General features: G+C 60.0%; 1 protein-coding gene across 1 annotated transcript in view; it reads left to right on the forward strand.

The window, feature by feature from the left end:
• The window catches only part of FRMD1 (FERM domain containing 1), a 52,445-nt gene extending 42,121 nt beyond the window's left edge, over positions 1-10,324 (forward strand). The window contains 9 exon segments of the mRNA XM_073022255.1: positions 3,761-3,947; positions 5,062-5,217; positions 5,860-5,925; positions 6,078-6,146; positions 6,829-7,003; positions 7,583-7,621; positions 7,624-7,878; positions 8,393-8,457; positions 9,978-10,324. Of these exon segments, the coding sequence (XP_072878356.1) occupies positions 3,761-3,947; positions 5,062-5,217; positions 5,860-5,925; positions 6,078-6,146; positions 6,829-7,003; positions 7,583-7,621; positions 7,624-7,878; positions 8,393-8,457; positions 9,978-10,223 (1,258 nt within the window). The 3' untranslated portion in view covers positions 10,224-10,324.
• Positions 10,325-21,558: the final 11,234 nt, after the last annotated feature.

Raw genomic sequence — 21,558 nt, forward strand, 5'->3', positions numbered from 1 at the left:
TTTCCTGGAATACTGAAAATCTGCCACATGACATAGAAGTCCCATGAAGGCCACACATTACATTTGAGTTTCTCCAAAAACAAACAAACAAACAAACACCACTATATTGGCTGTTTGCTTTGGGGGAACACAGGAATTCTATTTAATTGAAAGGTATACAGACTGTCATAAATTGTTACTTTTTCTATTTCTTTTTCTTTTTCTTTTCTTTTCTTTTCTTTTTTTTTTTTTTTTTTTTTTGAGATGGAGTTTCACTCTCCTTGCCCAATCTCGGCTCACTGCAACCTCCACCTCCCGGGTTCAAGCAATTCTCCTGCGTTAGTCTCCAGAGTAGCTGGGATTACAAGCGGGCACCACCACACCTGGCTCATTTTGTGTTTTCTGTAGAGACGGGGTTTCTCCACGCTGGTCAAGCTGGTTTCAAACTCCCGACCTCAGGTGATCCACCCGCCTCGGCCTCCCAAAGTGCTGGGATTACGGGTGTGAGCCACCGCGCCCGGCCTAAAGTGGTACTTCCTCAAACGCCAGGACTCGTACTCGCTAGGGTGGGTACACCGTCCAGGGGCGGGCGAGGCTTCCGGAGGCCGCTGGGCGAAGGGCTCCTGCGCTTTCTGCACGGTGGTTCTCGCTGTTCGCTGCCCACTCTGCAGGTGTCTAGTGGGAAGCTCTCCCCGGCAGGAGAGGAGAAGTTGTACCTCTGGTGGGCTGCACTCTAAACCAACAGGGGCCACTTCTTCCAGAGCTGCCTTAGAGTTTCTAGGAAAACAAAGATGTCCCTCAGGAGGATCCTGAAACTTACTTCCGGAACAGAGCTTCAGGGATGCGTGAACAGGGTTTTCCCTGGGGGGAAACCTAAGGGGGTTACCCAGGAATTCCCTAAGCAGGCACCATCCCCGCCCAGTTCCAAAAGGGATGTGTGCGGTTGTGTGGAAGGTTCTAGGGAGTGAGGGGCGTGCGGGAGGGTTCTGGAGAATGAGAGGCGTGTGGTTGTGTGGAGAGTCCTGGAGACACTGGTGTGTGGTTGTGTGGCAGGTTCTGGAGAGTTGGGGGGGTGTGGTTGTGTGGCAGGTTCTGGAGAGTTGGGGGAGGTGTGGTTGTGTGGAAGGTTCTGGAGAGTTCGGGGGGTGTGGCTGTGTGGAAGGTTCTGGAGAGTTGGGGGGTGTGGCTGTGTGGAAGGTTCTGGAGAGTTGGGGGGTGTGGTTGTGTGGCAGGTTCTGGAGAGTTGGGGGGCTGTGGTTGTGTGGAAGGTTCTGGAGAGTTGGGGGGCTGTGGTTGTGTGAAAGGTTCTGGAGAGTTCGGGGGGCTGTGGTTGTGTGGAAGGTTCTGGAGAGTTCGGGGGGGTGTGGTTGTGTGGAAGGTTCTGGAGAGTTCGGGTGGGTGTGGTTGTGTGGAAGGTTCTGGAGAGTTCGGGGGGGTGTGGTTGTGTGGAAGGTTCTGGAGAGTTCGGGGGGTGTGTGGTTGTGTGGAAGGTTCTGGAGAGTTGGGGGGGTGTGGTTGTGTGGAAGGTTCTGGAGACACTGGTGTGTGGTTGTGTGGCAGGTTCTGGAGAGTTCGGGGGGTGTGGTTGTGTGGCAGGTTCTGGAGAGTTCGGGGGGGTGTGGTTGTGTGGCAGGTTCTGGAGAGTTGGGGGGGTGTGGTTGTGTGGAAGGTTCTGGAGAGTTCGGGGGGGTGTGGTTGTGTGGCAGGTTCTGGAGAGTTCGGGGGAGTGTGGTTGTGTGGCAGGTTCTGGAGAGTTCGGGGGGGTGTGGTTGTGTGGCAGGTTCTGGAGAGTTGGGGGGGTGTGGCTGTGTGGAAGGTTCTGGAGAGTTGGGGGGATGTGGTTGTGTGGCAGGTTCTGGAGAGTTCGGAGGGGTGTGGTTGTGTGGAAGGTTCTGGAGAGTTGGGGGGGGTGTGGTTGTGTGGAAGGTTCTGGAGAGTTGGGGGGGTGTGGTTGTGTGGAAGGTTCTGGAGAGTTGGGGGGGTGTGGTTGTGTGGCAGGTTCTGGAGAGCTGGGGGGGTGTGGCTGTGTGGAAGGTTCTGGAGAGTTGGGGGGTGTGGTTGTGTGGAAGGTTCTGGAGAGTTCGGGGGGGTGTGGTTGTGTGGCAGGTTCTGGAGAGTTTGGGGGGATGTGGTTGTGTGGCAGGTTCTGGAGAGTTCGGGGGGGTGTGGTTGTGTGGCAGGTTCTGGAGAGTTGGGGGGGTGTGGTTGTGTGGAAGGTTCTGGAGAGTTGGGGGGGTGTGGCTGTGTGGCAGGTTCTGGAGAGTTGGGGGGGTGTGGCTGTGTGGAAGGTTCTGGAGAGTTGGGGGGGTGTGGTTGTGTGGAAGGTTCTGGAGAGTTTGGGGGGGTGTGGTTGTGTGGCAGGTTCTGGAGAGTTGGGGGGGTGTGGTTGTGTGGAAGGTTCTGGAGAGTTGGGGGGGTGTGGCTGTGTGGCAGGTTCTGGAGAGTTGGGGGGGTGTGGCTGTGTGGAAGGTTCTGGAGAGTTGGGGGGCCGTGGTTGTGTGGAAGGTTCTGGAGAGTTTGGGGGGGTGTGGTTGTGTGGAAGGTTCTGGAGAGTTCGGGGGGTGTGTGGTTGTGTGGAAGGTTCTGGAGAGTTGGGGGGTGTGGTTGTGTGGAAGGTTCTGGAGACGCTGGTGTGTGGTTGTGTGGCAGGTTCTGGAGAGTTCGGGGGGGGTGTGGTTGTGTGGCAGGTTCTGGAGAGTTCGGGGGGTGTGGTTGTGTGGCAGGTTCTGGAGAGTTGGGGGGGTGTGGTTGTGTGGAAGGTTCTGGAGAGTTGGGGGGGTGTGGTTGTGTGGAAGGTTCTGGAGAGTTGGGGGGGTGTGGCTATGTGGAAGGTTCTGGAGAGTTCGGGGGGGTGTGGCTGTGTGGCAGGTTCTGGAGAGTTCGGGGGGGGTGTGGTTGTGTGGCAGGTTCTGGAGAGTTGGGGGGGTGTGGTTGTGTGGCAGGTTCTGGAGAGTTGGGGGGGTGTGGTTGTGTGGAAGGTTCTGGAGAGTTGGGGGGGTGTGGTTGTGTGGCAGGTTCTGGAGAGTTGGGGGGTGTGGTTGTGTGGAAGGTTCTGGAGAGTTGGGGGTGTGGTTGTGTGGAAGGTTCTGGAGAGTTCGGTGGGGGCTGTGGCTGTGTGGAAGGTTCTGGAGAGTTGGGGGGGTGTGGTTGTGTGGCAGGTTCTGGAGACACTGGTGTGTGGTTGTGTGGCAGGTTCTGGGGGGGGCGGTGTGTGAATATGTGGAAGGTTCTGGATAGCCTTGCGGGGGAGGTCTGGAAGGTATTGGGTTGACGGACGGAGCTACCTGGTGCTATGGGGCCAGTTCAGGGGAATTACATGAGAAGATCTTGTACCTGCATCTTGGGCGAACCTCCCGCCCGGCCCCTGTGATTAATGAATACCAGCCATGGCCAGGCCCCATGCTGGGCGTTGAGCTCTGGGAGCCAGGTCTGTCCACATCCAGGGATTTGAGTCGCCCAGACTCTGTGCAGCTCTCCTGCACTGGGGCCTGGTTTGATGGAGGCCGAGCTCACTGGGGAAGGAGCGGGACCTCGGCAGGTGGAGCCTCATCTAGCGGCTGCTTGGTGGCAGCAAGTTGCCTGCGTCCTGCTCCAGGAAGAGTGCAGGCCTGTGCCGCGCTGGCCCTGCAGGGACACAGCTGTGGGTAGAACAAGACAGGAACAAGGTACCAGGGTCTCAGGACAGCCCTGGGAGCTGGCGTGGTGAGGGACAAGGCAGGGCCAGAGGGGCCAGGAGTCCCCACGCCGGCCTTCCTGGAACTCACTCCCTGCCACCTTCCAGCGACCACAGGGCACGGCACCTGTACTACTGCCACCTGAAGGAGCGTGTGCTGAGGTCGCAGTGCGCCCACCGGGAGGAGGCCTACTTCCTGTTGGCCGCCTGTGCACTGCAGGCTGACCTGGGCGACCACCGGGAGCCGGCCCACACCGGGAGGTACTTCGAGCCACACTCCTACTTCCCACAGTGGGTAAGGTCGGGGCCCGCCTCCTCCCAGCACCGTTGGCCTGGTGCCTGTCCACCTTCACCGGGTGCCGTCTGTAGGAGCAGGGGGCTGGGGGCCTGGCAGGGGATGCTGGAGGAAGAGTCAGGGATGGAAACAGGGCAGTCATCTGTCCTTTTCTCCTGAAGACCCAAGGGTCCTTACCACCCCCAAAGGTGGGCGGTGTGGGAGGAGTGGCCCAGAGCAGGTAGGTCCGGGTGCCTGTGCTCCTGAAGCACCCAGCCAGCTGTGTGGCCTTGCTCACTGGCTTCACCTCTCTGAGCCCCTTGGTGGCCTGGCTGTGGAATGTGACCACGCGGGCCTCATGGCTGTGAACCTTCCCGCTTCTCTCTCAGTATCCTGGGACCCGTGGGAGCCTTTGAGCCTCAGCTTCCTCACCTGTAAGGGAAGGAGTGTTGTACCCCCGGGAGGAGGGCCATGGAGAGGCGTGGGCTGTGCCGCTGTGTGCCCGGTCCCAGGCGCTGTCTGGCCTGCTGGCCTCGTGGGTTGATGACTGTCACCCCGGGGATGCAGGCCCTGTTCCGGGTGAACTTTTAGGTTTCTCTCCTTGACCGCTCATCCCTGTGTCCCTCTCTATTCTGTGCACCTTGGGGCCTTCTCACCTTTGCTCTGAGTGGCAGTCGCTGAGGCCAGGGTGGGGCCCAGCCAGGCTTCCTCCCAGCACTGTGGAGGCCACACCTGCCCTTGGCCTCTGGGCACATTTCCACCCTCAGTGATTCCATGTCCCTGTGGGTCTTACCCCCGTCCCGGTGGTGGCCCCAGCTGGTCCTCACTGTGCGGGTTCCCAAGAGCCAGGGCTCGTTGAGGGTGGAGTCCCCACCTGCAGACGCCTGAGGAGGGCTGGCTGCGGCATTTCCCTTGGGGAGGGTCCGAGGGGGACAGGAAATCAGACAGAGCCCAGGGCCAGAGCGGGCACCGAGACTTCATCTCTGGGTCTGGGCTCAGCAGTCAGGCCCTGGCCCTACCCACTGAGGTCGGCACCAGTTGTGGGAGTCTGGGGAGGCTTCTCGGAGCAGGGGGCTGGTGAGGACGAAGGGGGGACCAGCAGGGGTCTGAGCTGACCTCCCGGCTCTGTCCTCAGATCATCACCAAGAGGGGGATTGACTACATCCTCCGGCACATGCCCGCCCTGCACCGTGAGCGCCAGGGCCTGAGCCCCAAGGAGGCCGTGCTGTGCTTCATCCAGGAGGCCTGCCGGCTGGAGGACGTACCCGTGCACTTCTTCAGGCTGCACAAGGTTGAGCCCAGGGCGGCCAGCGACAGGCTGGTCTCTGACTCTAGGGCAGGGATGGACAGAGCCTCCATGGCTAACAGTGGGACCAGGACCCCAGGCCAGGGATGGATGGAGGCCCCATGGCTAACAGTGGGACCAGGACCGCAGGCCAGGGATGGACGGAGGCCCCATGGCTAACAGTGGGACCAGCACCCCAGGCCAGGGATGGATGTAGCCACCATGGCTAACAGTGGGACCAGGACCCCAGGCCAGGGATGGATGTAGCCACCATGGCTAACAGTGGGACCAGGACCCGAGGCCAGGGATGGACGGAGGCCCCATGGCTAACAGTGGGACCAGGACCCCAGGGCAGGCGTAACCAGAACCCCCCAAGCTGACAGTGTTATCAGGACCCCGGGGCCGGCATGGCCAGGGCTCTCTTAGGTCATGGCTGATGTTTATTTAGCATGATGAAAGGCAGGCTTGTGCTATGATAACTGTGCCTTTGGTCTGATGCTGGAGTGAATGAGACTGTCTGTAAATGGGCCCCAGAGCTCAGCCTGGTCCGTGGAGGCCTCGGCCCCTAGCCAGACTGACCACACTCTGCCATCAGTGAGGCCCGGTGCCCCCAGGCCTGCAACTTGACCTCTGACCTGTGTCCTCTAGGATAAGAAGGAAGGTCACCCCACCGTGATCCTGGGACTGACCCTCAGGGGAGTGCACATCTACCAGGTGACCGGAGGGGCTACAGCTTCAGAGCCCCTCCTCCTGCCCCCACCCCCTCCTCCCTTCCCCGCTGGGGTCTGGGCCGTGGAGCATCCCTGCAGTGGCCATGGGCGCTGGCTGGCCCCACCTGGACGCACCCCGCCTCTGCTGTCCCGCAGGAGGTGGACCGCACTCCGCAGCTGCTCTACGACCTCCCCTGGCCCCACATTGGGAAGCTGGCATTTCTGGTGGGTGTCTGGGGGGTCCCCGTGCCCGGGAGAGACTGGGCAGGTGCGGCTTCATCCTTGGGGCATTTTCTGGGCATTTTTTCCCGACGAGGTGCAGGTCCCTTCCTGCCGGCCTCTCGGGAGCCTCAGGGCCGTCCTGGCCTCACGGGCTCTGTGCCTGACCCTGGCCCTGCAGGCACTGGATGTTTAGCTGCCTGGTGAGCTCTAGTTGTTGTTATTCCTTGAAAACTGGCTTTCAATTGAGAAAACCAAGGGAGAAAATAAGAGCGGGTCATAGAAGCGCACTTGTGTGGCCTCTGTGCCTCTCGTCTTGGCCCCAGAGCTGTCACCCAGGGCCATCCCACAGCCCGGGTGCCAGGGATAAAAGGGCAGTGACTGTGGGGGCCGCTGGGCAGCAGGCTTGCTCTGGACAACCAGACTGAGGTCTTCCCATCCCACCCCGGACCTCCGCTCCCCTCACGCAGCTGCGGGCACTTTCTAGCCAAGAGGGCTGTGTCCTCTCAAGCAAGGGCAGAGCAGAGCATGCCCTGAGCACAGTGCCCGTGAACAGCCGTCTGCACTGCAAAGTGAAAACCTAAACCCCGTCCCCCTGGGGGCCATGGCTGACATTTAAAATCATCCTTTCCCGTTGCTAGCGTGGTTTTCCACCTGTGGCGTGGCACCTTCTCTCCTGTTTGTTCAGGGGAAGAAGCTGGAGATCCAGCTGGACGGGCTGCCCGCGGCACAGAAGCTGGTTTACTACACGGGCTGCACCTGGCGCTCGAGGCACCTGCTGCACCTGCTGCGCGCCAGCCACCAGCTCCACCTCCACGTGCGGCCCACACTGCGGCAGCTGCGACAGCGGGAGGAGGCAGAAGGTGGGGCTGGGCTGGGCGCGCTGGGTTCCGCAGCCGGACTGCGCCTTCTGAGCTGGGCTGGGCTGGGCATACTGGGTTCCGCAGCCAGACTACACCTTCTGGGCTGGGCTGGGCTGGGCACACTGGGTTCCGCAGCCAGACTACACCTTCTGGGCTGGGGTGGGCTGGGCGCGCTGGGCTCTGCAGCCCGGCTGCACCTCTGTCTCTCACTGTTGTGGCCTCCTGGCTCCCGCATCCCCCAGATGCTCAGGTTGAAGGGCGGGGTGGTGGCCCCCCAGCTCTACCCAGAGTGGAATTCTATAGATGGGGCTGGGGGAGGCTGAGGGCTTGAGGAGCCGCCTGAGGTTTCCACTTCTCAGTTTCCTGGTCTGTTTCCCACCTCTCCTCCCATCATGTGCCCACAAAGAGCAAGAAACGCAGGTTCCGACAAGGCCTCAGCGTTTACCCACAGGCCTGGTCTCCCTCTCTGTTCCACGTCCTCATCTGAGCTGTGGGTGTGCGTTTCTGTCTCCTGGGCTCTTCCTCCTGCATCAGCGGGGATGGTCCCTCTCCAGCTCGTCCTCACTGTGCTCCCTGCAGAGAAGCAGCACTACCGGGAGTCCTACATCAGCGATGGGCTGGGCTGGACCCGGACAGCAGGGGCTCCCCGGGCAGTGGGGTCAGCAGCCAGCACTGCCCTCACCGCCTCTCACGCCACTCCGCCGACAGCCATGGCAGCTCCCACACGTCAGGCATCGAGGCTGACTCCTGGCTCAGGGAATCCAGAGAGATGTCTGTGGACACACCCTTGGAGGTCCAGGGGCTCCATGAGAAGGAGCTGTCCTCCAGCCCCAGGACCAGCCACAGCCACCCCGGCATATGTGGTGACAGCCAAGGTGGGCCTGAGGGAGATGCCCAGGCCCCAGGGACAGTGAGTGCAGCCCAGCCAGCCCCAGCTTGGCTGACCCTGGACACTGAGGCAGCAAAGCCCTGGCCTGCCCTCCAGTGACCAGACGTGAGGGGCTGGGCTGACTGTGACCTGAGTCCCGGGAAATGTGCCAGAACATGCCGGAAGGACAGAGATGGCAGGGAGGAGCTGCCTGCAGCCTGCCGTGCCTGAGTCCCCTGTCCTCGCCAAGAGGCAGCCGCAGGCTGGCATCAGAGATGGGAGAGGTGGGGTCCTCTTGGGGTTGCAGATGAGTCCAGGTCCTTTAGCTTTCTTGGAAGCCCATCTCAGGAGCCCCTCCCACACCTAGGAAGTCCCCTGGCACTGAGAGCAAGGGGGCGGTGTGAGCCTCGGGAGAAGCTGGGTCCGAGACCAGGGCCCCAGAACTGCAGGGAACTGCCCTGGGGAGGAGCCATGTCAGGCAGAACCCAGACCCCTGTGCTCATGGCTGCCTCCTCCCACAGCCACTCACCAGGAACCCTGCGCCGAGGTCAGGACCAGAGGCCAGAGCACCGAGGCTGTGCACCAGGTAGAGTCCGCACCAGGTAGAGTCCCCACCATGGGCCAGAAGCCCTGGGCCCTGCTCCTCCACCCTCGTCTCCTAGGTGCCCTGTCAGGGGCCGGGAACCTTTCAAGGCCTATCAGAGGGTCCCTTGACTGACACCCCCAGAGACACAGCGGGCAAGTCAGGGAGCAGCAAGGCTCTCGGACACTGGGGCAGGTGGGCGTGGGTGGAGGCCTCAGCCTCAAGGCCAAGTGAGCCGGCTCACTGTGGGGAGTGAGGGATCCTGCCTGGGGCGGGGGTGGCTGGGCCCTGAGTGTCACCGGGCCACTGTAGGCAGGACCTGGACACCTGGGCCCTGCGACCTGCCATGTAGCAGACTGGCTGCCCCCGTCCCCTTCGTCTACCTCCTCCACCTGGGACCTGGTCCCATGTGTGCAGGGCTGCTCCAGGCCTTCCCCCACTTCCTGTGGAGCCCCTGAGCCTTAGGGTCCCCCCAGAGAGCTAGAGGAGAGGCAGTGCCAGTGGTTCCTGGATGCCCAGGTGGGGAACAGGTGGGCTCAGGGTTCCCAGCCAGGCTCCAAGTTGCCCTCCCAACCCCTGCCCCCGACTCCACCGCAGGGGGGTGAGGCCCCCTCTGGTCAGCCCTGTCCAGAATCCCCATGGAAAGACAGAGAAAATCAGCTGTGGTTGGTTAGTTATCGTGATGCTGGATGGAGAGAGAACAAGGGCTGGGCACGGGAGGAGGGAGGGGAGGCTGCAAGTCCTGGCAGGCACGGACTCATCCCAGTGGGGGAGATCCCAAGCCCAGGTCAGTCCACTCCGGAGGAGACGGCCGCCCAAAGCCGCCTGAGCTCTGGGCCAGGGACTGTCACTCTTGAAAAACGTATTGATTAAAAACAAGAAAACACACGTAGAAGGGCAAGTCAGACCCTGGCGCTGGGCAGCCTTCAGTGTGGCCCGCCGCCTGCCCCTGCCCCCTGCTCCCTGCTGCCAGCCTCCAGGGGCCTCATCTGCCTCCTGGGAGCACAGTGGTCCAGGGCAGATCTGAGGGACTATGGCAGCCGAGAAGCTTGAGCCGGAGGTGTCACTTAAGGGCCATGACACTGCCCACTGGACGCCCACCTGGACGAGACCTTGGACAGTCACCTCTGAACACAGTTTCCTCCCGTATAAAAATAAGAGGCCATTCTTGACGTCGGAGGTGCTTCCAGAGCTGGTGTTCAAGGCCCACACTCAGACCTGATCCTAAATTACACCAAACGCTGAGAGTCCAGGTCCACTGAGTTAAAAGGCAGAAAGCAGCCCTGGGAAAGAAGCTAGGCAAGGTGGGGGCCTCCCAAAATGCTTCAAAAGAAAACGCCAAGCCTCTCTCACAGAGGCGTAGGCTGGGGGAGCCCGTCCAGGGACAGGCTGGCCGTGCACAGCGGCACAGGGTGAGCAATGGCAAGGAGTGTGACTCTGTGGCCACCAGCAGTGTGGCTGCCGTCTGCAGTGGTGGGAGCGGGAGGGGGCGGCAGGCCTCACCCCGTGTCCTCTCCCTGCAGATCTGGGAAATGAAAGCCGGGGTCAGCGAGGAGCCGCACAGCCGCAGCCTGGACGACACACGTCTGCACCAGCTGGCCCTGCAACCAGCGCCCACCTCACCCAGCCATACCTTCCACTGTGCCCCAGACTGCGGGCTGGCAGCCCCCTGCGAGAACAGGGCCACTCTCCCCATCAAGAGGTCCGGCAACTGCCTCACCCTGGACCTGTTCGGAGAGACCCCACCCCCACAGGAGTTTGTGGTGTAGGCGCCATCCACCCAGCAGCGCTGTCTGCACCACCAGGCTCAGCCCCCGCCCACCCCACTGCCACGTGGCCCTCGGCCCTTCCTGCCCGCCGGACGCTGCCCACACCTCCGCAGCCAGCACGCTCCACAGGTTCACCTGTAAAAGGTGTGGAGTGGCTCTGATATCAACCTGGGAGGTGACAAACAGGTCCCGCACCTCATCCCTGTCCTCGGTGCACCCAGGAGCTCCTTCCATCGGGGTCTCCAGGGAGCAGGTTCAAGGTCTGGCTGTCTTGTGTCTAGAGAGCCATGGTGTTGGCCCCTGAGGCAGCCTGTCACCCATCCTAGTCTGGGAGAGAAGGTGACGCAGCTGGGCCCAGACCCTGGAGAGAGGGCTCTGCAGTTTCCCACACTGCCAGCTCCCCGAGAGACAGCTCCCGGGCCAGAGTTCACGGTGGTCATCACTGTGCAGGACCCAGGCTCCTCCTAGACCTGAACCCCTCTCTGTAACTCCTGTTCACCAGCGCTGGGCCTGCCAGACAGAGACCCTTCTTGAGGTGCAAGCCCAGCTCTGTCACCTGAGATCCAGCCAGAGACCCTCCTCCACCATCCGCAGTCAATGGCTGTGTTTTCCCTTCCCGGTCAGGGCTTCCAAAGACCCCACTGCCCCGGAGCTGATGCTGACTCTGTTCCCATCTCAGCCATGAGGCCTCGGGACCCACTCTGCTCACTGGTGGCTTCCTTAAGCCATTGTCCTGGCTGGGGTGGGGGTGGTGCAGCCCAGTTGGTGGAGGGGAGAGGCTTTGGTGACAGATGGGGAGTGAGGGACTGGCTATTCATGGCACCTGCTCTGACCCCGGTGGGCTCCAGGGGTAATGCAACCTCGGTACCGTGGGCTCTGGAAGGCCACCAGGGTAGGGTCTCCCCAGGGCTCCTCCTCCTGCATGAGACTCCTGCACACGTGCAAACCTGCTGTCCTCGGCATTTAGAGGAATGGCCCGTGTATCCCTGCTAGTCTCAGGCCCAACACAGAGCACTGAGAGGCCACAGTGGTTCAGCCCTGTGTCCTGAACACCACTGCCCCCTTCACTGTCTGTGTGGTGAAGACCACACCACACCACCCTCCAGCTCACTGGAGACAAGCGTGAGCTTGAGCCCCGTGGCCTGGTGCAGGGCCGCGTGCATTGAGGCCGCCTCTTTGATGGGTCCATCCAGGGGGGCCCTCTCCTTTCTGTGAAAGGGAATCATGTGTGTGCCCCAGGCACGTGTAATAAAGAACCCGAGAGATGCCTCCTGCTTGAACCAGGACCCGCCTGCCTGGGGGCCTGGTGAGATGCCGGCTGTAACTCAGGGGTATCGGTCACAGAAGGTTGCGTTCTGTAGATGGCCACGAGCCCCAGTGCTGCCGAGGGCAAGACCGTCCACAATGCAACAGGGGAGGGGTGCCTAGTGCTGGCTCAGATGTGGGCATGTGGGCACTTCCCAAAGCCATTCCCGTTAGTACAAGATAATTGATTTGCCCTGGTCCGGGGCAATGACCGTCTTCTTCCCTTGAAGAAACGAAAGCAACAGCCCAGTCCCGTAGACCATGCGGGAAGGCGCATACCAGTGTTGGGGAGACGCAGGAGGCGGTGTCCACCATGAGGCAGGGTCTGAGCTAAGACCTACATGCACACGCACACACATGCACACACACGCACACACATGCACACACACGCACACACATGCACACATGCACACACATACACACACACGCACGCACACACGCACACATATGCACACGCACACACACGCACACATCCGCACAGGCACACATGCACACACGTGCACACATGCACACACGCACACGCACGCACACATGCACACGCATGCACACACGCACACATCTGCACAGGCACACACGCGCACACACGCATGCACACACACGCGCACACACATGCACACACACGCACACATGCACACGCACACATCCGCACAGGCACGCACACGCACACACGCGTGCACACGCATGCACACACACGCGCACACACATGCACACACGCACACATCCACACGCACACATCTGCACAGGCACACACGCATGTGCACACTCCCCATGTCCAGGCTTCCCCTGCCAGTCACCTTCACCACACGCCGTAGACCCCAGAGGCAGCAAAGGCCGGGCCAGCCCACCCCTAACTTGTGGAAGTGTCACAGTGCAGCCGGCCCAGCGCCTTGTGTCCTGGCAGAGGCGAGGCAGCCGTGGCCCTTGGCTGACCCGAGAAGCCGCTCTGGCCCCACTGGGATTCCTATTTCTGTCCTTCCTCTGGGCCTTGTGGACAGACATGGAGAATTATGCCAGATGCCTGTTAACTACCGGGTAGGCCTGCTCCGAAGACTCTAATCTCTGGTGTTCAGAGTACGTGGAGAGGACAATTAGAGGCCCACTGCCCTGAACCTTGCCCAAGAGAGGATGGCCGGGCCGGCCACATGAAGCGTATGTGGGCCACTGGCTCAGACACACCCAGCCAGGGCTGGGGCAGGCTCCCCTGAGGCTTGAGCCTCAGCCTTGCTCACCGCCCCTTCCCACAGCCCCCTGCCACATCCACCCACACCTGGAGGGGCAGGAGCGGAGCTGGAAGCAGAAGGCCAGACTGGGAGGGGGCCCTCCTTCCCAGAGAGAAAGCAGCAGAGCCGGGCTGCGGGAAGTCGGGGAAGCCAGGCTTTCCTTTTGCACAGATTGAGATCAGAGGTCTTTTAGGCAATACAGCTATTTTGCAGGAAAATAGACACCGACTGGTAGGGACAGGGATGGTTCCTAAGAAGGAAGGGAGGGGGCAGGGCTGCGGGTGGCCTGCAAATGGACAGAGGCCGCTGTGTACAGGGGGGCTTGTGGCCTCCAGGTGGCATGAGGCAGGCAGGTGTGGGAGGGCACAGGGTAAAGTCCCCAGTCCCTGTCCTACCCTGTTGGTGGACAGGAAAAGAAACCCACCTGTCCCAGTCCCTGCGGACCCCTGAGGAGCAGGCCAAGGACCTCCAGCATCACAGCTTCACACGAACAAGGCTGGGGTGGCCGGTTCTGTAGCCGGGGCCAGGTCTGCGGTGAAGCCAGCAGGTCCAGACTCGTAAGAACCACCCAGAGGGCTTGTTGGGGCTGGGTTTCTGGGCCCCCCACTGAGTCCACTTCTGTGGGTCTCGCTGGGACCCGGAACCTGCATTGCTGCCGCGGGGGTCTGGGTCTGAGGGTGCAGCTTTCTCTGCTGGGTGGGGTGTGGGAGGCGGCAGATCCTGCTCCTGGGGGCAGTTGATCTGAAGCAGTGACAGGGTGGCTCTGGGCAAGGTGGGGCCGGTTCCTTCTTGCCTGTGTTGAAGCATGGCCCCCTCTGGGCCCCCAGCCATCCGCTCAGCCTCCCTCACGGAAGATGGAGAATTCCAGACAGCGCTCGTCCTTCCTCCAGGAAAGCCTGCTCCATCCACGGTGATTGAGGGCCTGAGAAGCTCTGCTCTTGGGCTGAACCCCAAGCAGGAGGAGGCCGGGGTCCTCAGGTGCCCATCTGGGAGGCCCAGGGCAGCCAGCAACCACCTCTGCATCTGGGCTGTCACAGGAGAGGAGCTCCCAAGCCGAGCATCAGCCCATCGTGGCCCACGGACTCTGGGTTCCCAGGCAGGGGAAATGTGCCACGGAACCACAGGGAAGGCCACCGTGGCCCACGGACTCTGGGTTCCCAGGCAGGGGAAATGTGCCACAGAACCACAGGGAAGGCCACCGTGGCCCACGGACTCTGGGTTCCCAGGCAGGGGGAATGTGCCACGGAACCACAGGGAAGGCCGCCATGGCCCACGGACTCTGGGTTCCCAGGCAGGGGAAATGTGCCGGGACCACAGGGAAGGCCGAGCTCTGGGGCCCTGCCAGTGCGTTCACAAAGTTTTATCATTTCGTAAAACTTGCAGAAAACTCAGCCGTCCGTGTTTGGGACCAGCGGCCCCTTCCACTCAGGATTCATCTGTCATGCTCCTTTCACCTTGAGGGGCACTGAGGGACCTGGGGGTGTGTGGGACCCGCGTAGGGAGGCTGAACTGGGCACGCACTTGGTGGCTCAGTCTGCTGGGGGACGTTTCAGGGTTCCCAGTCATGTCGTCTCCACTTGTAGGAGCAGCAGGGAGTCTCAGGACAGGATGGCCAGGGCCAGAGGTCACCTGGCGAGGTGGACATGTACTCCCAGCCTGCGAGGTGTGGGGACTGCAAGAGAAACAGAGCTGGCAGTGGGAGGCCGGATGTGGTAGGAAATGCCGGTCCTGTAGCCGGACCCATGACCGTTGTCACAGCGGCGAGCCGTGATGGGGAGGCTGCCTTCCAGGTGCCGAGGTTAGAACACAATCCTGGGCAGCCCTGCCGGGAGAAAGCTGGTATGCTACAGAGGCGTGCGAAGAGACGACCATGCGGTGGGGAAAATGGCCTGGGTCGATTGCTTATTAATCACAGGCAGCTACCAATAAAACCGTCACCGAATATTGTGTTATTGTGTTTTCCAGCTTTTTAAACTTTGTGATGTGATTTTTTTTAATGCTTCTGTGTTTAGATTTGTCCTCATACTTTAGAATTTGTAATCTTATCTTTTTCCCTGAAGGAGGGGCTCCCCATCACCATCTAACCATGGAAGTTTCAGGCCTCAAAACGGGGCCCAGGGTGGGGACTCTGATCTCAGAGCCTCGGGTCACACAGTGACTGCCACTCTGCTCACATCCCCTGGCTATGGATGAGGCCCCCAGGCCACCGGGAACAGGCTGGGGTTCCCTCCCGCCCGTGCCTGGTTCTCCGGCCACCCCAGTGTGGCAGCGTTCATCCTGAGTCCCCTCCTGGCTCTGCCCTAGCGTCTGTGCTCAGGTGACCAGCCAGGCCTCCTGCTGGCAGGGGTGTGGTTCTCTCCATCCAGCCACTGCTGCTGTCACCAACCAGTGCACGCAGTAGGAACCGGACGTCACCGCCACCAAGTGGGGACCTGTTTGCTGCACCCTCTGTCGTCTGTCCTTGGACATCAGGGCCATTGTCTGCCCACAGCCCTGGACATCCACGGTGTTGGGGCAGTGGCAGGGCCTGGCACAGTGGGAGAAGAGGAAGAAGCGCATCCTCAGAGCAAGACGCAGGACTGTGCCCTGTGGGGTGCAGGCCAGGCTCCCTCCTGAGCGGACATGGGAACACAGAACAACGGGAACAGGCCACCGAGCATGGGCCAGCCTCCGATGGGGGTCTCTGCAGGAGGTGGACTGGGAGGTGGATGCACCTCAGGAGCCTCCGGAAAGCTCTTTATGGCCAGGCACAGTGGCTCACGCCTGTAATCCCAACATTTTGGGAGGCTGAGGCGAGCGGATCACTCGAGGCCAGGAGTTTGAGACCAGCCTGGGTGACCTGGCGAAACCCCATCTCTACAAAATATATAGAAATAAAATTAGCCGGGCATGGTGGCGCCTGTGGTCCCAGCTACTCTGGAGGCTGAGGCGGGAGAATCGCTTGAGCCCGGGAAGTCAAGGCTGCAGTGAGCTGAGATCATGCCACTCCACTGCAGCCTGGGTGACACAGCAAGAACCTGTCTCAGAAAAAACCAAAATGCTCTTTGTTCTCTGAGGAAGAGGCTGCCCAGTAGAAGGTGGAGGGAGGCCATGAGGCTCCGGTGGCCCTGACAGTGCAGGGGTGGAGTGCTCCGCCTGTGGGCTGGGGCGCAGGTCTGGGAGGCCGGTACTGTCCCCCACGGTGGCAGGTGTGTGAAGCGAGGCATCCAGCGGGGGTCCGGGGCCGCCTCCCCACAGCCTCTGCTGTGTTTGGCTTCTCATGTGTGATTCCTGGGGACAGGTGCCCTGGGCTCCCAGAGAGGCTGCAGGACACACACCAGCCCTGGTGTGTCCACTGCACTGTCTTCCCTCTGGTCACTACAACAGATCCTCACAGGCCGTGTGGCCTCACTCCGCCTACTCCTCACGGTTCTGGAGGCTGGAAGTCCAGGATCGAGGGGCCGGCCAGTTCCGTTCCTGGTCCAGGCCCCCTCCCTGGCTGCTGCATCCTCTCAGAGCGGAAGGGGCTTGGGAGCTCCCACGGCCCCCCTTCCAAAGGCACTAATCCCACCCATGAGCCTCCACCCTCACAACCTCACTGGCTCCCACAGGCCCCACCTCCTAACACCATGGCCTTGCTGGTGAGGATTCCGACACAGACGTCGGGGGACGCACTCAGCCCTCCCTGCATTGCACGCTGGGACAGATCCAGCTCATCGGTCTCCATCCCGGTCTTGGGATCTTCAAGGCAGGAGCCTCTGGCATTGACTGCGGTCTCCTTGGTGCCAAAGCAAAACCCCGGTACAGGAGGCAGCCAATAAATGGGCACAGAACGGGTGAAAGAGGGAGGGAGAGGCCGGGGGTTAGTGCTCTGTGCGCCTCAGTGGGCGGGGCTGGCTTGCTCTAGCACACACGCACTTTCAAAGCATGTCAGCTTCACCCGCTTCAAAGCTCATGTGCATGAAAGACATTGCAAAACTCAAACCAAACAGTAAACAAATTAAGGCATCTCTAGGACCTAAAAGGATTTCAACACAATGTGAAAAATGTTGGCAAAACATGAAAGTGGGCTTTGTGAGTTTTGAGGAATTACTGAGTTGTGACAATGAGTTCTGGTCTGCTTGGGGGAGCTGCAGCCGTGCTTCCTTCTGTCCGCTGTGGTCCTGCTCCAGCTCCTGCTCTTCTCTGATGTTTCAGGCAGATGTCACCCACTCCTTGGGACTTCTCCCCGGGTCGCTAGCCCAGACCCTCCCCTTGGCTCAGGTGGTTCCATTTCTGCTCCTTTGCTGCTGGCCCCGTTCTGAGGATGCCTGTGTGTCTCCAGGACCACTGCTCCAGTCGTTGGTGTCGATCAAACTGCCCTTCACGTGTGGCCTGAAAATGTAGACCAGCCGTCTTCCGGGCTGGGCTGCCACCTCCACCACCTTACCTGCGACAGAAGCTCTGCGTTTTTCAGTAACCACATTCCACGAACACCTCCTGACTGCCTTCTAGAACACACAAAGATCAACAAAGCTCAGAATCCAGTCCCGACGTCATGTCACGAAGAGCAGGTAGTCCATCAAAGGGATGGGCCCCGTGAATGAAGGGTTGAGACACCAGCTTGCTCTGGCTGTTGCCAACTGTATACACCTCCTTGTCCACCCAGGCTGAGCCAGAGTCCGGCCACACCCACCTACCCACCCACCCTGCATTGTTCTGGCCCCCACTGCATCCCGGGGCTTGCCCGAGGAGCGTGGCTGAAACTACAGAGCGTCCCTAGCACTTTCGGAAAACAGATGTAAAATGTCCGTGGGTTTTGGCCAAGCTCCACTAAGAAGGGAGAAGGTCCAGGGAGTTAGGAGACCCCCAGGGTGTCGGTCACCCAGGTCCTGCCCACTGGGACAACAACTTGCTGGCCTCCCACAGCAACACCCCCAGGGTCAGCATTCCACCACCTCGGCCTCCACAAATGAGGTGTCTTCCATTTCTGCTAACCGAGCAAAGTCAGCAACTGGAGTACAAGTTCCCAGGCCCAGGGCCTTGGCCTCGGCAAGGCTGCTGGACTCACACTGTGCTGAGGAGGCCATGGCTGCCCTGGCCACACGTGGGCCCCCGGCTTGTCCTCTTTGTGCTACTCCTGCCTCCTCCGACCGCTGCTCTTTCCCCGAGTATCAGGCTGGGCCAAGCTGTTCCCAAAGTGAGGTCTGTAGTTAATTCGGATTCCAAGATGAGCCTGGTCCCAGACATTCCTAAGGGAGCATCCAGGGCCACAAGCCACACTGTGCGGCCACCCCCACTACTCCCCAGGGCCTGTTCCTGGCTACAGGGGGGCACAGGGAGCCTGCGGAGGAAAGGGCAGGCAAGAGAGATCTGGGGTAGCTGGGTGTCCCCACCATATCTGGCCCCCTCCTGCCTCACACTAAACGATGGCCAGGGCGGGCCCGTCGGCATGCAGGGACCTCCAGCGAGTACCAGCGGGCCGGGGGCTGGTGTCTGGGATGCTCTAGGATGGCGGCGTGCGCCCCTCACAGGGTGATTATAGTACAGAACACATGGTCCCGCATGGCCAGACACTTTGTCATTCCCCCTTTGCCACTGTAGACCCTTCAGGCCTCTACACAGAGGCTGCCCCTGCAGGGAAGCCCCCGCTGGACCCCGAAACACAGTCAGGCCCCGGTCGCTCCGCTCTAACAGGCACCTGTCGCAGCTCCTGCATCCTGGGTGGCTGTGGTGTCTTCTGTCCTCCCCATTTGGGCTGTATCCCCCGCGTGGCCTCCACGTGCCGCCTAAACCTCTGCTGAGTGTTTCCTCCCACAGATCACTGGCAAATCTCTTCAAAACCAGTGGCCTCTGACCCGCTACAAGCTGAAGAGGGCAGGGTGTTCTATTCCAGCCTTGCAGTGTCCTCCGGATGAAACCGCGTGGGCCCCCACCCCACCCCACCCCGGCCCCCTGCAATCTTCCCTCCTCGGGGCCTGGGTTCCTTCCCTTCCTCCTCTCCTCTCCTGAGCCTGCCCATGTCACAGGTTCTGTGGCCAAAGGGCCTGAGGGAGGCAAGGAGGGGGTGCTGTCCAGGTTCAAGGCGCCCCTCCAAGCATACCTCGTCCAGCTGTGAAGCGCCCAGACATGTCAGCCCTGGGAACACGAACCTCACATCAGAGTCACGCGCTCACCCCGTAAGGTGGCTCTCTTGCGTGAACAATTGTGCCCTAGGTCAGCGCTGAGGAGGTCTGGTTGTGTGCAGTTTGCGGAAGTCACGAGTGTTTTTGGAGATGCATTTCTCCGTGGTGCTGGGACTGTCCGCTTCTGTGAGAGAAGGAACCGTACCACAATGGAGGGGCAGACGCTCCTTCCTGCCCACTCCCAGGCACTGCAAGTCAGTAAGTTCTCGAGCTTCCACAGCCTCAGCGTCCTTGCTTTTCAAATGGGTTGATCCTAAACACCTTCAAAGGCCCCGAGCCAAGAGGAAGAAGCTCATGAACATGAAGATAGCAGCCCCAGAGCAGAGCTGTTTATTGACAGGACATCTTTGAGTTTTAGTCACTGACTAGTTTGGGGGTTTTTTGTGTATGTTTCCTGGGTCTTGCCCTCCCTGTCCCTTCTCAGGGGCAGCGCATCAGCACCACCGTGATGGGCCATTGAAATCACTGGTGGTGGCCAGCGGTGGGGTGAGTGCCTGCAGCTCCACACCCTGGAGACTGGGCTGGTTTGCTCTGAAACCCTGGCACTCTGGGTGTGGCCAAGTGGACCAGGGTGAAGACTGGACCCAGGCTTCCTTCTAGGAAATGAGGAGTTGGAGTGAGAGGTGGACAAAAACCTGGGAAGTGAGGACTCAGCTGCACGCCCTGTGATGGGACAGAGGGGCCCAGTCTGCAGTGTGGGGACATGGGGACGTGGGGACATCGAGGGTGGCAGGCAGTGGGGTCCAGTGCCTGGGGCCCAAGCGTCCCCCATGCCCACTGCCCCGACTCCCAGTCTCTGTAGACGCCCTTGCTCTAGGCTGTGACTGGCAGGTTCCTGAGTCACTCACGCCTCTGCCATCCCGCGTAGAGCCTGGCCAGAGCCTGTCCAACACTTCCCCAGAGGGAAGCTCTGCCATTTTCACATGGTGCACGTCTCAGGGGCACCGCTGTGGGCCCCACGCGGCTGTGGGGCGAAGCGTCCACGCAACTTCTACAAGGGCAGCTTGGTTATCGAAATGCCGGCCTTGCTCAGAGAGGAACTTCATCAAACACACAAAGAAGGCTTGTCGAGTGTCACATGGCTCAGCCAGGCTGCCCCTTAGGTCATGCTATGGCAGCAGCTCCGGCCCTTCAAGGTCACAAAGAGGACAGCAGGGCCCGGCGGCGGCCGTTGCTCGGTGCTGCTGTTCAGTGCGGGCTCCACAGAGAAGCTTCCGTCTTGCGGGGCTGCCGCCTCCTGTGTCCGTCATTTGTGCATCGATGTCTCTGTCCTACTAAAGGAACTTCGCGCCTCAGCAAGCCAGTGAGGGGGCTTCCTGAGCCAGGGGCATCTGTGTGCCTAAGGTCCAACCCTAAAGAGAAGTTTGGTTTTATTTTGGGCACTGAGGGAGCATCTCAGAAGCTGTGTGGTCACTCCGGTCATCACAATGATGAGGGGACACAAGTGACATTGAGCAGATGGGCACCAAGGATGCCAGGTCCCCGCAAGGCACAGGACACACCCACCCAGCAAACCATCCCGGGGGCCACGTGGCTTTAGCCCCCATCAGACATTCATAGGCAGAAATCCCGCATCCGGTGATCCAGGCCTGAAACCTCACACTGTTCTCCATAAAATTAGGAAGGATTATTTCTGCAGTTTGATGTACATTATGTGTCAGGAATGCAACAGTCACATAAACCAAGAGAAGCTGAAATTGTAACATTACTGAGAGGTTTTCGCCATTTACAAAATTATACCAAGTTGCTACACTGCTCATGACACGTGAGTCACGAATGTGACCCTTCCGTGTCCGTCTGCTTTTTGTAGTGGCCACATTTGTGGAGATTTTACATGCCCATGCATGCACACACACAGATACAGTCACTTGGCCCTTATTTTTTAATTGTGGAATATACATACATTGAATATTGTCTTCCTTCTTTTACCCAAACTCATTTACTTCACTGTGTGTTCAGGTGTAGTTGTTTTGAAAGTTTTACAAATTGAGGGCCGGGCGCGGTGGCTCAAGCCTGTAATCCCAGCACTTTGGGAGGCCGAGACGGGCGGATCACGAGGTCAGGAGATCGAGACCATCCTGGCTAACACGGTGAAACCCCGTCTCTACTAAAAAATACAAAAAACTAGCCGGGCGAGGTGGCGGGCGCCTGTAGTCCCAGCTACTCGGGAGGCTGAGGCAGGAGAATGGCGTAAACCCGGGAGGCGGAGCTTGCAGTGAGCTGAGATCCGGCCACTGCACTCCAGCCTGGGCGACAGAGCGAGACTCCGTCTCAAAAAAAAAAAAAAAAAAAAGAAAGTTTTACAAATTGAAATATACATATGTATACATACACAGAAAAAAATTCCTTTTATTTCCCCAGTATATTTTTATTTTTATTATTTATTTATTTAAGTATTTATTTATTTATTTATTTGAGACTGAGTCTTGCTCTGTTGCCCAGGCTGGAGTGCAGTGGCGTGATCTCCGCTCACTGCAACCTCTGCCTCCCGGGTTCAAGCGATTCTCATGCCTCAGCCTCCTGAGAAGCCGGGATTACAGGTGTCACCATGCCTGGCTAATTTTTGTATTTTGAGTAGAGAAGTGTTTCACCATGTGGGCCAGGCTGGTCTCAAACTCCTGACCTCAAGTGATCCGCCTGCCTTGGCCTCCGAAAGTGCTGGAATGA

The sequence above is a fragment of the Chlorocebus sabaeus genome, chromosome 13, assembly GCF_047675955.1.
Source record: "Chlorocebus sabaeus isolate Y175 chromosome 13, mChlSab1.0.hap1, whole genome shotgun sequence".
NCBI classification, from domain to species: Eukaryota; Metazoa; Chordata; class Mammalia; order Primates; family Cercopithecidae; genus Chlorocebus; species Chlorocebus sabaeus.